This window comes from Hippocampus guttulatus, chromosome 13 (genome assembly GCF_054856545.1).
Source record: "Hippocampus guttulatus isolate MCC_2025c chromosome 13, RoL_Hgut_1.0, whole genome shotgun sequence".
Lineage (NCBI taxonomy): Eukaryota > Metazoa > Chordata > Actinopteri > Syngnathiformes > Syngnathidae > Hippocampus > Hippocampus guttulatus.
In genome coordinates, this window is record NC_141273.1 from 6529305 (window position 1) to 6546217 (window position 16913).

Genomic DNA, 16913 nt, shown 5'->3' on the forward strand with positions numbered 1-16913 from the left:
TCATTTCTTCATTCCAGACGTAAATGTGTTCGTCCATCCATGTACATGGGTGGCAGATTGACTGAATGAATGAATGTGTGTGTGTGTGTTCGTGTGTGTGTGTGTGTGTGTGCGCGCGCGTGCACGTGCATATAATAAGGTTTGTGTGTGATTGAGCGTGGATGTCAGATAGCATTAAGCCTCAATGATTAATCCGCTGCCCTTGTGCTAAACCGGGGAATTCTGCCGATTCATCACAGCTGGGCCAAATGGATCACATGGGGACGCGGGGAGAATGACCACTCGCTGTGTAACACACAGGAGGGCTGCCAAGATTCCTGCCTCCGCATGCACAGCCGTTCCACTTGTTTCCCCTTTTGTAACCTTCCTCATCCTGATTGGCCATCACGTATCCTTCTCTCCAACTTTTGCACAGGGTCAAAACATGTAGTGTGTGTCAGTGACCCACCGGTGAGTCCATGGCTCTCCTTGCTGGAAAAGCTGCCCATCCTGCAGAAAGTCTGGCCTCAGAAGGGCCTTGGTGGTTCTTGCTGCTCTCCTGCCCAGCCCAGATCAAAGTGGCGCTTTAGATGACCTGCACATGCGGTACATACGGATGATGGATGAGGTCCTATCTCTTTGGAAAAACAACCCAGTAACTTCAAGCCTCTTCAAAACATTTCTAAACTGAGTTCCTACCCACTATAGTGACATTCACACGTGACTGGCGCTTCTCATTCCAATTTAAAAAGAAGACCTCTTATCAAAGAAGAGATCAAAGCAATTGCACGTGTTTAAATGAGGGATGTCCGAACGTCCATTGGGTCAGACAAAAATGGGAGGCACCGGGGGCCGCTTCATACCCAATTTATTGTTATCATATGATAAGCAGTTAAAAATTATGAAAGAAAAAAAAGTCCAAATCTCAGTTTGGCGCTACTGGTGACAAAGCAAAAAGTTATTAATAAAGGTGTGACTAAACTCTCATCAAAATATATGTGAATTTATCACATTCTACATTGCAAATAAATGTATTTAAACAGAATTTTTAAAATGAAAAACAGACTGTAACAAAAGCTTCAATATCAGTAACTTGCATTTGTTAGGTTACAAAAACCGCGTGCTTTATTATTTTGAGGGTGAAAAAAAATAAATAAATATACCCCGCAATCTATAAATATAATCCCAAATATAAATATATCCCGCGTATAGACGCAAATATACCCCGGGCCGGCAAACATTCCTGGTTTAAAGCATTTCAATGAGATACTGCAATCTATGTGCCAAATCTAGAGCCTGCGTGGACACATATAAAACAAGAGTAGTTTAAACCCTTAAAATTAATGAACAAATACAACTTCTATAAAGTGCGTGACAAGTGTTGAAAAGTAGCGCTTAACCAATCTACTTCAGGAAAATTAAATAGCATGCCACTAGTTAGATATGAAATGGACACAAACCCTTGAAAGCGGACAAAGTAATCCAAAAATCCGTTTAGTTGGTAGCGTCCCCACGAAACTTCCACCAGCGCGTCTTCACCAGGCGCACTGCCTCGCCGAGTCTTCTTCAAGTTTCTACATCGACTTTCTTGAAACACATTTTAATTCCGGTTAGTTTTTTTCAGAAGAATCCTCACATGAAGTTAACACGTCCGTGAGGCGAGAAGACACGCTAAAACGATGTAAAGCGAGGGGTGCCTGTGAGGATTTCCACTGTATGCATCCACCAGAGGGCGGAGAGGAACTGCCACTGCCCCCCCCCCCCCCAAAAAAAACTGGTTGCGTTTTGAGTCATCTTCTAATTTGCTGTCTGACGTCCCCATTGTGCACTAACGTAACCACACAAGCCGCTGAGCTCAGATTTGCATAATGTTGTGAATGACACACTGTTCCCATTGTGTCATAGGTAGTCTAGCTCTGACTCAGCAAATATTTCAAAGTGTATTACAGACACTTGTAAATATGTAGTGTATATTAAGAAAGACTGGTACAAATCATACTAATTCACCAAAAGAAGCCAAACAATTTATTTCTTTCGTGTCTATTATACACTGCCTCACAGTGCTGATGTCAGGAGTCTAAATGTGGCCTGTGAGGGCAATCCTGACAAGGGACGCCACATACAGAGACCTTCTGAGGAGCAGATAGAACTTTATTTTTTTAATTATTATTGTACAAAAACGTTTAACCTACAAATTAGTCGTTTGTCTTCCTATTTTTCCAGTTCATGGCCAAAAATGATCATTTTGTGTCCATGTTCCATCTAGTATACTGTGTGGCCTGCCGGCATGGTAGTCAACTAGTTAACACGTCTGCCTCACAGTACACAGGTCATGGGTTCAATTCCTGTGTGGCCTTTACATGTTCCCCCGTCCTGCGTGGGTTTGATCTGGGTACGCTGGTTTCCTCCCACATTCCAAAAACATGCAAGGCAAGTTGTTTGATCCGTCTAAATTGTCCTTCGGAATGATTGTCAGCGTGAATGGTTGTTTGTCTATGTGTGCCCCGCGATTGGCTGGCAAGCAGTTCAGGGTGTACCCCACCAATTGCTCAAAGACAGCTGGGATAGGCTCCAGCATGCCCGTGACCCTCGTGAGGACAAGAGGTTCCGATAATGACCGGACAGATGGATAATTATTATAATAATCATCATCGATAATTAATGCAGTCACACATGAAAAGAATGTTACACGCAGACACCAGCAAAACATGGAATTTGCTAAATATTTTATTTTACATGAATTGTTTTCATTACATCTCACTTGTATCACGAACGGAGCAAAACTGACATTTCAAAGGACCAGGTGACATCATGGTTGTTCACAGACGTTATAAATCTATGGTATTAATATAATTGAACCTATACAACATGTTGGGAATCCAGAAATTGGCAATACTCTATATTCCCTTTTTGCAGTGCACATCTTGGGCAGTAATCCTTAATAACAGAGTGGTGAATCAAAAAGTTTTTCCTGCAAAGAGGTGTGATCCAAGTCATCTTCTCCTCCTTCCCAAATCCAAAAACTGAGATCAGTGGGTTCTCTTTAAGCCCTGTGCTCAATATGCAATAGTGCAATGCCGACTAAAAACAATGTGCAACCCACTGCATATTGATTATGCACTCCAGAGAGAGCATTCTCCTAACATGAATGTGGTTCTGTGTCCAGTCGGAAAAGTAGGACATACTATACGTGCATGTGTGCATGTAGTACAGATTCTCCCTCATCAGAACCAACATTAGTTTTTGTTATTTTTCTTTGGAATCTCTTTATACGACGGAGTTGAAAAAGTTGATGATTGTCTTTCTAAATTAACCCCCAACCTGTCACAAATAAGATTTGCTCTTCAGCAAGGAACTTGCGCCAAGAACGAAACCAAGAAACCATTTCCCACGCCACCTTTAGCCTATGATCACGCACATGGGGGGACAACTTTATTTCTAACCATTTGACAGTTAGACCCTGTGCTCTCCCTAAGGCACAGCACACATTCTCAACCACGCTCAATGCCTCGCCAATTTGCATCCAGTTCTCTTTCCAATTTTTTTGGGGGGGGGGGGGAGTGGGGTTGAACACAGTCACCAATGCTGTAATATTCACACCCATGCATGCAGAGAGACAAATGGTGGGCATTGCAGGGAGAAAGGTACAGTTTGGGGGCACAGGGTCTGTCTGTCTATGATGGGCTAGAATGGAGGGACTCTAAACCACATACATTAGAGTGTGGCTTCCCACCTGTGTGAGTTAATTGGTATAGAAAATGCAGATTTTAGACTCTGCTACCCACCTTGCGTGCCACCATCCCATAATCTGGCATAATCAACAAAGCGCTGCTCCCTCGTGCTGTACTTCATCATTCTGACCAAGCTTTGTGACTCAATTAGTAGCCTATTCTTAGAGGGCTAGTAATTGAGTCACAATGCCCAGCACTGACCTCCACATTGTCCTTAATTGGTTGTTTTACTGAAAGGCTTTGTTCAAGGTTAGTTAGCGCCTCCCTCGTCACAGGTACAGGGTGACCCAAAAAGATGCGTACTCATGAAAATTTCAATTGTGAGTTTGATTAAAAAGCTATTTATTTCAAATTACAACCACACATTATTCAGTTTATGGAAGACCATTCACCAGAGTTTCAGCTATTTCTGTCAATATTTAGTCAATTTATGGCTTTCCCAAGATGTGTTCCAAATGTCCACCATTCCGTTGCATGCAAACCTGTACTCGTCTGACAAAGTTGTCAATCACTTTTACACACTCCTCTTTCGGGATGGCTCTTATTTTTGCTGTGATGGCAGTTTTCAGTTCCTCAATTGTTTGTGGATGTCCCTGGTATATACATTTTTTATCGAATAAAATATGGGTACGCACCTTTTTGGGTCACCCTGTATCATGGGACGGGCTGCTAAATTACCTGTACTTTTACTTCCGCTTGGCGTGGCCATGCCATTAAGAAACTTTCAGCATACCTGCTGTGTATGAAGGATCACTGCCATTCCTCAATCAATTTCATCCAATGACTCGAAATTAAATCTGTAGTTGCTACATTCAGTACTTCTGATATCAGTATACAGCGTTTAAACTGCAGATCACTCAAACAGTCACTGACTATCGCACTGCTGTGAGAGAGGAAAACAAATGTTAAAGAACTAAAAGGACTCCGGAGAACGAATCAAACATTCAACGTTCCGCCAAGAGGTTGACTATTCAGATAACTCCACTTGCATGTCATCAGAGAGCACATGGGCCTCATTTACACAATGGGCCAGCATAGCTACAATCTTTAACACGCAACAGTGTGGTTACTGAAAGTCATCCCATCGTGGCCAATCTTTACCGGACCAATGAGCTTCTTTTAAACAAACTTTTGGGCCACAAAGGAGGGAGGTGGGATCTCCTGGCAGGCTCCAGACTTGCGGGTAGCATCCAGGAAGGGGCTCCTGAGCGCCGCTGCGCCTGCCGTGCTAGCATCGGTACGCGAGCCAACACTCTGCAGCACACGGCTGGAAGGTCGATGGTTGAGAGCCAATTGCCTGGAGCTGTACCCGCACATCCCGATCCCCACGGCGCCGAGAAGCATAGCCATGCCAGGCATGGTCTTCTCGGGTGGACGCAGCACACACACATTGTGGTAGGCCTGGGTCTAAGAGAAGAAAGATGACAACTCTGTTGATGGACTTGGATGGAGCGCGACAAGTTACCTGCAAGCTTTCAACCTAATGCATCATGAAAAATTCAACATTATGTACTGGTTCAAGGTATATGTATTGATAGATATTCTGAGTTTGTGGTTCAGTGAGTCCAGGTTATTACGTAGCTTATTTACCAAACCGTTTTCCATTACATGAGTCTCACCTCAGACTTCTGCCCATTTCAGTTCTCCCGTAATGACCATGAGAATAGGACCCACCTGTCTCTCTTTTCCTATATTGTGCTCTATTTTGCAACATGGACAATCTTGTGCAGACTCACAAAAACAAAGCAGAGCAAATAATAGAAACCTCATTTTCCAAAACAGTTGTGTCGCAGGTAGTTAAAAAGCCATTCCTGAAACCGCACTGGCCCAATTCTCATCGCCATTAACAACTCAATGGGCTGTCACAGGCTTACATTTCTTCATTGTTTGTGTCACCGACAAGGTAATTATGTGACGTGAGCTAAAACAAAATGCATATACCATAATTATGGAAACGGTAGCGCGGAATGACTGTGTGTGTAGATAGTACAACGTGTGTGCATTTCACTGTATTTGGAACTGAAGCAGTTGAGTCACCAGCCAGATAAACGGCTACCTGATGGCAGCATAAAGCTTAGTGAAATAAAGTTGATGTATACTTGGCCTCCGGCTAAGCCGTGTATGTGCCTATAATATCACTACGTTGAAAGCAGTGATTACATCAGTCTTATAGAACTACTCCTCTGTATGCACGAAGGCCACGTAGGACCTTTATTTAGCAGTCACTCTTCTACCTGCCTGAATAAACAGCTAATACCAAAACATAAGAACAATTCAATCTCACCTGCAGCAACCTGATGTAGCCTGGAGTCAGTATTGGGAGTCTGAAAAACATTTTGCCAGTGCTGTTGATGACTGAACAAAAAACTCGGGTTTCTGCAGTTCCCCGTCCTGGACTCCCAGGAGGGGAAACCCGTCAACAGAAGCTGTACCCTGGTGTGTGCGATCACTTCAGCCTGTCGAGTTCAAAGCAGGCTTGCCTACCCTGATAATGTCTCCTTTTATAACAGGCTTTGGCAGTTGGTGCTCTAATGAGATTACAAGACTTGGCATGCGGGGGACTAAGAAGTAAACACAACCAAGACAGATCCTACCGTAGGCAAACAGAAGGCGCCAGTATTTTTTGAGAGGCAGATCTTCAAAATGTCTTACAAAATTCTTAAGATTAAAAAAAAAAAAAAAAGTCAAGGCCTGTACTTCACTCAATTCATGCAGACGCACTGACCTATCAATTCACGAGGTAAACCTACAGCAGGACTTCAGGAAAGAATGCACAGTATATTCTTCAATTCATTAAGGCTTAATGTGGGAACCGATGTCACGATAACATCATACATATTCAATGGCATACAATGCTGACGGGATTCAGGTGATGGGGCAATTGTCACCTCGTTGTGAGTTTTGTGGCGCATACACGATTACACCTCACAGACAATCACAGCATGCAAAGATTTCAGCCAGGAGACATTTGTCATCGGTTGGCTTGAGCTGACGTATCACGGCTGGGATTGGCTGGCCTTTGAAAAACCTACATTGTTGATTTTGAGGTATTAATATATTGAATGTTGGCATGTCAATTTAGCCGATATAAAGAGAAATTGTTCAGCCACAGCAAGATTTCTTTTGGTAAGTCTGAGTGCTCAACAATTCAACACTAGTATTTCTCAACACAAAATAACGACTGATGATTAAAAAACAACAAAAAAAAAAACAATTCGTTTTTAGAAATCAACTTGGTGGGTGGGCACGACCCACCAAGAAATTGACCCCTTGGCACATTTGTGTTTTTTTGCAAGTCACAAGTAGAGATCAGGAGTAATTGTAATGGGCTGATTGTGCCCACCTGTGTGCCACATGGGTACCACCAATCTGTGAGAGTCACAGTTATAGCTAAATTGTCGGCGATCAAATAATCTGCACTTAATTCAGGCAATACAGTGCACATTATTATTATATTAAACTTGGAACGTTTTTTTTTTGTAAGCAAACCCCTAACTTCAACAGGTGATCATATAATAATAACAGCATAGCTCCCAGTTTATATACACAAACAGATCATTCCGTTTGCCGCAGAGCAAGTTGTTCAATTTTGGAAGACACCAGCTCTGAGTCAACACGACACAATAACACTTTCCAGTCATGTTAATGCTCTGCCCTTATCATGAACTCCTCCCTTGGCAACAAGCTTTGGGTAAACGCACCAGAATAGAATACAACTGGCGTCAGGCTCCCCAGGGGGCGCGGGTGCTCAAAGCGCAACATGCATCCAACATGCTGTGTTTCTATATTTAGTATAAAGTTAGATAACGGCAACAAGTCTTTGTGGAACAAAAGTTGCTAAATTAGTTATTTATTCCAAATTATTCACCCCTTTGAGTGGAAATGAATGAGCAAAGACTGTCTTTTGAAATGAATGGAACAGTGTTTTGCAGACAGTTGGTATAGTTGATAAGTTTGCCAGTTTTAAATGTCATGACAGCAACTAACTACCGACTTCCAGCAGTGCTGACATTTGCCTTGCTGGTAATTGGGGGTAAGACATGACAGACAAGTGTTAGAAAGTTCCATTAATTTGAACAGCATAGAAAAAACAACAATGAGGTAAATAACAGATCAATACAACTGAAGTTTCTTAATTGGGGTGAACAAAAAGCTTTGTTTCATTCTTGTAAGAGAGGGAGAAAATTCCACAAATTAAACAAGGACAAAACATTCACATCGAATCACAGGGTGACTCGAGACACATTTTTTTATATGAACACTCCAATATAATTTTTTCTGCAACATCTGCACTGAGCTATGGAAAGTCATCCCCTACCTCAGGCAGTTATGTTATTAGCGTGGCTATATGAAAATAACATAGTTAATCCTGACACGGTGTTGGTGTATGACTGAGCTTCTCAGAGAGTTCAGTATCATTGCCTCCATTCATGGGAAGAATGTCTGTCATCCAGTAACGGAACAATGTGGCAACCGCAGTTGTTTCCTCTGAAACAAACACAAGACAACAAAGTGTGGTACTTGAACAGAAGTACTTGCAGGGCAACATTAATGGACAAAAAAAATGTCCGAGAGAATTCTATTTCGGTGTGCATAAAATGAACATTAGGTGTGGACCAGTTAAGTGGTTTATCGGAGGAACTCCGCGGCGCAGAAAATTATGCTGAAGGGGAGAGCTGTTGGGGACTTGCTCTCAGAGCGCTTGTCTGCAGACACATGGGTTATTGGATTGAACTAAACTGAAGTGGATTGAGTTAGAAAATGGTATGTTCAGAATTTCAAAATTCATGAATGTGATGTGAAGGTCAGTGCATTCCCTTAAAAGAGAGAGAGAGAGAAGGAGTGAGTCAATAGCTTTCTATAATCCTCACAAGCAAAAAAAAAAAAAAAAAAAAAAAAAAAGAAACATTCAGAGATTCCTTTTCTGAGTTTGTTTCATACACTGCTTCTTTGATCAAATCTGCTGGGGGAGTTGCATTATGAAACACTGACACAAGAATGACTCATGCGCCGTGAAGACCGTGGGCATATTTGAGCGCCTTTCATGCAGTTGTGGAGCAGGTGCACGGAGAGGAAAGGGAGGGGGGGGGGGGGGGGGGGAAACCCCGACAGCAAGCTTGGCAACAGAGTGGACTTCAAAAGGCCCTATCCCGCCCATGTGGATGGACAGATGTGCATTCAGAAGTTGAATCTCCTAGTTTGCGTCTTCCGAGGCACACAAGTGGACCCTTGACAAGTCCCTGCTAATCCTATTCAGAAACCATTTAACCAATCACGCATATAAAAACGTGCCTCCGGACTTGGGGTGCATTGGCTGTCGACAAAGAGTTAAGGCCAAGTAACAGGTGTCAATGTGTGCGATGCGTGGTTCAGTTCAAGTGCATGTTTTTTGCAAATTAAAGGCATGTATGTGCAAGTGAAGGATGAGGAGGGCAGGTTGAGACAGGTCAGGGCAGGTTTACTCAGGTGAACCATACAGAGGTGTGAGTGTGTATAGCATGAGTGGCAAGCACGGGCTGACAAAGACAAGTACAAACTTGCACGGACCTGTCGATGATGTTGTTGAGCATCTATTTTGGATCACGCTTGGAACAACACGAGTGACGGAGATCTCTTAATAACATTAATCAGTCAGCGATTGGATTAGACCCGTTCGTTCCCTCAAAGCTTACTGTATGTCTTCATCCTTACCATGACATTTTGGACAATTCTCTGCTTTCAACTCTGTGGGAACAGTTTGAGGAAGAACCTTTTCTGTTCCAGTGTGACAGCGCTCCATAGCATTAAACAAGGACTGTAGAGCCAAAGTTTTTGGGCAAAGGGAGAACTTGAAAGCCCTGACCTCAAGCCCACCAAACGTATTTGTGGTAAATTAGAACCTCATACCTTACAAATGTGCCTCTGAAAGTTGTACAAGACACACCGCATCACCTTAAAAAGTCTCGACGAAATGTTGTGCACGTTTTAATTATTATTCATTATTTCATTATTTTATCGTTCATCCACAAGTCAAGTTGAAGTACTTTTCCAATACACATTTTTAAAAATCTTTTCCAGCACATGTTGTGATAATTTAAAGCAGTGGTTCTCAAACCATTTAAACTAAATACCACATTAAAAAAAAAATGCTCTTCATGTACCACCATAATGACCAACATTAAAATAGAGCTGCATAGTAGGCCCACGTGTTCATCTACAACGTGACCTAAACGATGCTGAATGTATTCAAACACTTCTCAAAAGTGACCTAAACATTCTTACATTTACTGGAATACGCCACAAAGATGATTGAAATACTCTCAAAATGTACTGAAATACTCCCTAAAAGTAATGAAAATACTCCTAGATATGGGTAGATACTTCCTTAAAGTCACCTAAATACTCTTAAGTCTACGAACCACTCCCTAAAAGCTACCTAAATACTCAATGAATTACTTAAACACAAGTTATCGAAATACCCCAAAATACAAACACGGTATCAGAAAATAACTTTTCTTAAATAACGATCAAACTGGATTGCACATAAATTGAAAGACAAATCGACCCGGAGTAAATCTTTGGGGGGGGGGGGGGCAAACTGCAAATGTATTCACAATTAAAGTTATACGAGAGTAGCCGCTTGCTGGTGCAATTCACAAATGATCCGAATGGGTTGACTATTTACGATGACTATCGGTGACTAGTAGCCCAGCAAAATAATTGTTTATGGCAGCCTGAGCGACAACACTAGCCTATCATACCACACGAAGGCACTTGCATTTAATGGCTTTTGAATGAATTCAAGGAATAATTGCGGCAAGCTTTTGCGAGCTACAAAAAAACGGTCATTGCTGTAATCTGGCCTTGAGTTTGACGCCTACAGCATTGAAATAACTAACCTGCGGACATCAGGGTATTGTTGTTGAGGTCCTGCAGTGCCTTTCCCAGTCTGTTTGTGTCCTTGTGTTGAATACATCGCTTGAGAATGTGAAGATGCTTCAAGAGAAAGACGGGCTTGCTTCCGCTGGCGATGCCGCTCAAAAGATCCTCCAACACACCAGGCAGGTGAGGAAGCTTCTTCCCGTGCAGGAAAGCTAAATGACCGCAGGACGCCCCATTAATTGGTGCAACACTATCACATTTATAATTGAATAAACCACCGTGAGATTGTGTGGACATTTAGAACTGCCTTAATCAGCGTCCAACACAGTCGATAAACATACCAATTTTGATCAACAAAGCTCAGCACTCACAGTCTGACTTATAGATGTCCATTGTGGTCCTGAGGAAATCTGTCACCTCAGCAGCTCTCATCCCATCTTCTTCCTCCTTCTCCTCCTCCTCATCTTCCTCATTTTCTCTTTGGTATGTGAACTCCAGGGCAGAAGCTCGAGGCATCAAACCCATTGAGAGCATTTTCTCTTTGTGCCGTTTCTTCTTCAGTTTCCTTTTTTTGTTCCGGCTCATGCGCACTCCTTCCTCATTCGTCAGCGTCCCAATCTGAACAAAACTCGACACTATTGTTGAAGCGGTGCCGTCTTTATCCGCATGAAGGTTTAGTCTCCCTTTCCTTCTCTTCCTTCGTCTTTTCTGTTCATTTGCTTCGACCTCTTGGTCAAGCTCTTCACTGCACTCCTGTATGGCATGTTCTGCAGGGCATGAATAAGAAATTGTTTTATGAATTAATTGATTGATTTTTTTAAAATCAAAAAGCATCAGTCATTTCACCTCAAAGCAAAACAATTGGACGGATGGAGTCATAGCCATAAATTAAATGATCTTCAAACATCAGGTTATAATACAGTACAGCACTACAATATAGGGAAAACGATTTACCTACATTACGCAACGTTTTCCAAAATTCTGAGTTGTTGTTTTTTTTTAAGAAAATATTGTGATTGTCACTTACATCCCGTTGTGACAAAGAAATTATGAAAACAAAGGTGAAAGATTTAGGAGTGAGCTGAGTCAACTCAGTCAAGGGACGAGTAATCATGCTAACAATATTGAAAACTGTACTAAAACACACTAGCAAAAAGAGGCAACCTAAATCATAGTTTTACAGATTCCATTTTAATCATTGCTTTATGTATCTAATCAAAACCACTGTCACTTCCAAATTATGTTCACCTTTTGAATCATCATTCACTTGAAGCGGACACTGTATAAAAATGAATGATTGATTTTGATTGGCACCACCATTTAATCCCATTGCACAGGTTTACCTAAGAGTGTGGCAAGTGAAATCCAAAACAAATATTCAAAAATCGACCAACAGAAACTGTTTTGCCAGCTAACTTTGTCCTGTTCATTGAGATAACGTCAGGCGGGGGTCAACATTAACTTCGATGATAAGCACAGTGAGCCGTGAAAGGAGCCACCACTGTAATTAAACTGTAATTAAAATGTGATTTGTGCAAAGAGAGACAAACGCAGCACACCACTTTATCACCATTTAAAAAAAATAAATCACATTTGATGAAATATACTGTAGCTTCAGTGATAAATTAATTTCTTCCATGAAACATCTGACCAGCAGGCTTAAAAGACCATATGTGCTGCATCTAAGAAACAACAAAACTTTCACAGTCTGTTTCTCAGTTTTACAGAGTGAAATACTTGACTGGTACTCAAGAACCGAGGCCACCTCAAGGTAGATATGTTTTGTAAATCCACTTTATCATTATTATGCAAATCACAAATTCATATCAATAGAAGATTATCACTCACTCAAAGCCTTACCAGATGGGCCCTCCCCACTCTTTGTGCTCTCAAGCTTTGATAATGTAACACATTTCACCGATTCTGCATCAAAGTCTTCAGGAGGAGGTAGAACCGTGTACATTTTTCTTCTTCGAATGGCTGCACTTGGTGTCATTGTTGCATTACCTATTATATTTAAAAAAAAAAGTTTCACCATAAGCCCCAACAGAGCATACTAATCATCAAACAAGAAGTAATGCAAACTACACACAATGTCAAGAAATCCAACAAATCTTACTGTAAGGAATATCCTGCTGAGTTTTTCTTTTCAGTTGTTTTTTCTTTACCAAAGCATCTGCTAGTATGCATGATGGGGAGAGTTCCTTCTCCAATTTAGGGGCTGCAGGGTAAAGCTTCTGGAGTACCTTGGAGTGGAATACTGCACGGAATGCACACAAACTGTTTTACAAATTGTCAATCTCATACCCAGGGCAAGTGACTCACACTTTTAATGAAAGAACACATTATGTTGCACTGTTACTAAACTGCCATGAAAACGTATTTGTCTTCTTCTCAAATTATTAATTTTTGCATAATTTGCACCGCTTTAATGTATCAGGTCACCAAACAAATATATATACCGGAGACGCATAACCCAAGTAAACATAAATGCAGTTTTTAAATGGTGATTTTATTAATTGATAAAATGTGAGTGAGGCATTAAAGGAAACTTGGGTGGCGCAAACTATTTCGATCACAGCCTTAACGCTTCTTTTGCTCTTGTCAGATGGTTACGGAAACAATAACCATGTATCTTTAGGTTGTTGTTTTAGGATAATCCTTCGTATGTCGTTTTTTTCTTAAAAAGAAGTCAAACCACCAATGTGGCATTTCGCTCAAGTTAAAATATCAGGTCTGTTTTATTCTGTTATTGCACTGATAATTCAAAAATAACAATTATTTGGGTCCTGACTTGGCGACAGAAGCGGAATGCAGGTCCTAGAGGGATAACGAGCACCACGGCAGTCAAACTGAGTTGTTATTTTTGTCAGATATCCAGTTGTTTACCAAACCTACTTTACCTTAGGGCAGATATTGCGTTGTCGCAATTCATTAATCAGGTCGTTTGTGCGTGTATTTCACAGTAACATTGCACATTGCCTGCAGTGACTGCAAGTCAAAATTGGAACTCTTCTGTTTATACTTTTCCATTTAATTTCGGCGATAAACTTGAGATAGAGAAACACGTGCATTTGTTTACAGCCAGAAGCTCCAAACATGGCTGGCTAGCAAAGTTAGCTAGCCACTGAATACAAACGAAACACGCTCGTGGCATGTAGTACAGTTGATCATGACGGCATGTGTGATACATACCTTCTTTCCTGTGTGCCATGTCAGCTGGACTGCGTGAAAGCGAAGACGCTAAATTGTGACTTGTCGCGGAGTCGTGTCGAGAAGATTGCTAGCTAACTCTCGAGCAACCTTATGAACATTAGCATTAGCTTGCCACACGACTATAGTTTAGACACACTTACAAATGAAATAACACCATGCGTTATATTCAACCAACCAAAACAGGAACCTTTGTGCCTAGTCGGCGAGGTGTGTGACACATCACCCCATCACCCGAGCATCACGACAGCGAAGGACTGAAGTGGCAACAAGCCGGGACCGGAACAACCTTCAACATATTAGCATTTGCATGCTGGCGTCCATATAAGAAAAGCTCTGCCTACTTTATAGCACCGATATGTGCAATAATGATATGTGTCACATACGTTCTATGATTCGGCGTTTAAAGTAGGTGCATACATTAATGCTACTAGATGTCAACAACTATACTTTGACGAGACAAGTCAGTAGAATATGTGATCCCAATTTTCCTTTCAAAAAACACTTGTCCTCCCGGCCAAAATATATTGGACAGGTGATTATTTGGCCAATGTAAATTGCTGTACAGGGGCCGAGAACTTTTGAATGACAGTTCTGTATTATGCACTACAGCCCCCCCCGGTGTTTGAATGCTGGAATAACATTCGTCGAGCCAGCTGCAGGGCGAGAGCGAGGAGGGGAAGAATGAGGAGACAACTCGAGTGCACCTCGTGGCTCAGCATCATCACTTGGCTGACTTGGGTTTAACGTGCCTTCTGAACTTGGCTTGGAATTTCAACATGTGAAGCGACTTTGCAGAAGGAGGAACCACCTAGAATGCCAGCTTTTAAGAAGGTAATCACCCTCCTCCCTCCCTCCTTCATTGTAATCTTTGTGTTCACATTGCATCACAAAATGTGATCATGTGCATGAGGTATTTTATCAGATACACAAAAATATAATTCAGAATGGGCTGTGCATATGTATGATTAGAGATATATGTAAGATTCAAGATCTAATTAGATAACGGGACACTTGCATTGCTAGTACCCTTAATTCTACATGATTTAACTGTGAGAGCATCGCTAATGTCGCAATCATTTTGATTCTAATACAAAAGCGCAGGTGTTTTGTTTAAAACCGGATGGACATGAATTACCATCCCTCAGTTTTCTGCAAATACATCAATTCATGGGGAGGAGGTGTGGATGAGGAGCAACTGAGGCTGAAAGAAGCCTGCTGAGTACAAGGTTAACTTCTTTAACAGAACCCTGTATTTTCTTCCCTGCACGCTGTAGTTGTCGTGGGTGGATATGCTTCAATGATTATTGAGTCCTTGCCAGGACTGAATAAGTGTGTCACAAAATAGGCTTTGCATGAATTGAGGATGTTGTACCTCTACAAATGTGCATTAAACAGGTTGCATAATAGCTTGCAGCTTTTTTTTTTTTTAAACATGCTATTCCCACTTGCATTCTGGTAAAGCAAGTACAGGATAAGCTCACTCGTAGTGCCTATTTCTTTTGCTGTTTGAGAATGACGATGTTCATTCTTTATCTTTGTCTGTTTGGATCTATGTGTAAGCTCCAGGAGATTTTCTGAGACATGGGAAGACAAAGTTATATGGTGTAGGAATGGCAGCTTCAGCATAGCAAAAATACACCATACACAGCGCACGCTCTGATGACAGTGCTTGCTGCCATCTTCACATCACCTGACATCATAATCACTGAGGTGTTTAAAATAAGGGGGAATATCAGCTTTATTGAAGTACTGCTTAGGTAAGTTTTCCTCACACGATTAACCTTTGTGGTGTTATTTTCTAGTAGTCTTATCTGTCCACACCGTAACAAGAAGTACTTGCCTGTGCCGATGGTCTACACCTGGCGAGAAGAAATACTTCACCCAACCACTCAACTCAACAACAATTCGACTGTCATTTGCTTTTCCACTTTGAATGAGTCACCATGTTTCCCACAAACTTTTGGAATAATTCTTGTAAAAAATCCAAAGAAAAGGCAAAATACCTTCAGTGAACTGAGGTTTCTCTTAAAACGTTTAAGTTTTACGCTTTGACATATGTATGCTTTTACAGTAATTCTGTGTCAAAATCTGAACTGTACAACTTTAAAGGGTAGTTAAGGCTCCCGTGTGTGTGTGTGTGTGTGTGTGTGTGTGTGTGTGTGTGTGTGTGTGTGTGTGTGTGTGTGTGTGTGTGTGTGTGTGTGTGTGTGTGTGTGTGTCTGTTTTAAAGCGTGATGGTATTGCTCTTGAGGCTAAGGTACATTTAGATGAGGGATGGACCTGAAAATCAATAAAGGGATTGAATAGAATTTGTTGTGTGTGGAATTGAATGTTGATTAATTATGTCTTGAAACATGCGTCAAAATGGATTCACACAGACCTTCATGGTGACATTACCTCGGGGCAGCATCATTATTCTCAAGATGGCACTGACATTAAAACAGGAGCTCTGGAAAAACTGGGAAAGTAAAACTCTCCAATCACACAATTATCAACAATGATGGTCTATTAGTGTATGAGCAATATACATGACCGATATATCAACCCATAGTCAGCCTGAGACAGGGAAAAAAAGGGCCTTCATGCCATTCGGAAGCATTCTTCCTGCAGCAGCCGCACCTTTCCATCTCAATGTCATCCACGTCTTCAGCCCAGGCCCCCTTGTTGACCCACCTTAAGACAGACTTGGAGAGGCTGAGTAGGGAGGTTTCTCCAGCACCATGAAGTTCTTCCCAACCAGGAACTGTCAGATGCTCACGGCCTTTTGAGCAGACACAAATTTCCTGGTGAAGCCGACTTTAGTTGTACTAGCACAACTCCGGCCTCTTCTCACACACAGAACGAAGCGGACGCCATAAGATCTTTTTGTGAAGGTGTTGGTTGATCATCTGGCCCACATTGAAGGGGAAAACTCTTTGTTTGTTTTTTGGTTTCAAATTTAATCTCTTTTGTGACAACAGTCCATGCCCCGTAGGATGACTGAAATGCATACATGACACCTGACCTGTGTGTGTTGTAAAACATCACTAAGATTCGCCCAACTTCTCCCTTTCCCTATCCAGATGGATATCTATATTTCATATTTAAGCTTAATCATTCCTACAAGGCTTTTACGTTACATAAAAG

At 41.6% G+C, this 16913-nt stretch overlaps 4 protein-coding genes across 7 annotated transcripts in view; 1 reads left to right on the top strand and 3 right to left on the bottom strand.

The window, feature by feature from the left end:
- Window positions 1-1700, bottom strand: part of LOC147196112 (uncharacterized) — a 36709-nt gene extending 35009 nt beyond the window's left edge. For all 3 annotated transcript variants that reach the window (XR_015102716.1, XM_086128061.1, XM_086128060.1), the window contains exons 1-2: window positions 1440-1700; window positions 449-574 (exon numbers count right to left, since the gene is read on the bottom strand). Coding sequence is in view for 2 of the 3 variants with exons in the window: in XM_086128061.1 (XP_085984187.1) it covers window positions 449-488 (40 nt within the window). In the remaining variant the exon portion in view is untranslated. The remainder of the gene's footprint in view (window positions 1-448; window positions 575-1439) is intronic.
- Window positions 1701-2688: 988 nt separating this feature from the next.
- Window positions 2689-6194, bottom strand: LOC147196113 (uncharacterized). Its single transcript, XM_086127621.1, has 2 exons — window positions 5995-6194; window positions 2689-5117 (listed from the first exon to the last, which is right to left on the bottom strand). Exons 1-2 carry the CDS (start codon window positions 6043-6045, stop codon window positions 4830-4832), a joined length of 339 nt encoding a protein of 112 aa, XP_085983747.1. The 5' UTR covers window positions 6046-6194; the 3' UTR covers window positions 2689-4829.
- A 1456-nt stretch (window positions 6195-7650) lies between these two features.
- Window positions 7651-14204, bottom strand: erich1 (glutamate rich 1). 2 transcript variants are annotated; one of them, XM_086127619.1, is made up of 6 exons: window positions 13767-14204; window positions 12691-12831; window positions 12420-12578; window positions 10943-11338; window positions 10589-10783; window positions 7651-8198 (listed from the first exon to the last, which is right to left on the bottom strand). In XM_086127619.1, exons 1-6 carry the CDS (start codon window positions 13783-13785, stop codon window positions 8074-8076), a joined length of 1035 nt encoding a protein of 344 aa, XP_085983745.1. In that variant the 5' UTR covers window positions 13786-14204; the 3' UTR covers window positions 7651-8073. The 2 variants fall into 2 exon arrangements, with proteins under 2 accessions (XP_085983745.1, XP_085983746.1); XM_086127620.1 differs by having other exon boundaries at window positions 12432-12578; window positions 13767-14196.
- A 199-nt stretch (window positions 14205-14403) lies between these two features.
- dlgap2a (discs, large (Drosophila) homolog-associated protein 2a) overlaps window positions 14404-16913 on the top strand; it is a 143484-nt gene continuing 140974 nt past the window's right edge. The window contains exon 1 of the mRNA XM_086128063.1: window positions 14404-14618. Within this exon, the coding sequence (XP_085984189.1) occupies window positions 14601-14618 (18 nt within the window). The 5' untranslated portion in view covers window positions 14404-14600. The remainder of the gene's footprint in view (window positions 14619-16913) is intronic.

Excerpts from the sequence above, each read along its gene's own strand:
- LOC147196113 (XM_086127621.1), bottom strand. The coding sequence starts at position 6,045 with ATGTTTTTCAGACTCCCAATACTGACTCCAGGCTACATCAGGTTGCTG. Across the intron at positions 5,118-5,994 it reads GCTACATCAGGTTGCTGCAG|ACCCAGGCCTACCACAATGT; the intron begins GTGAGATTGAAT and ends TTCTTCTCTTAG.
- erich1 (XM_086127619.1), bottom strand. Across the intron at positions 10,784-10,942 it reads GGACATCTATAAGTCAGACT|CTTTCCTGCACGGGAAGAAG; the intron begins GTGAGTGCTGAG and ends GCGGTCATTTAG. Across the intron at positions 8,199-10,588 it reads CAATACCCTGATGTCCGCAG|AGGAAACAACTGCGGTTGCC; the intron begins GTTAGTTATTTC and ends TGTTTGTTTCAG.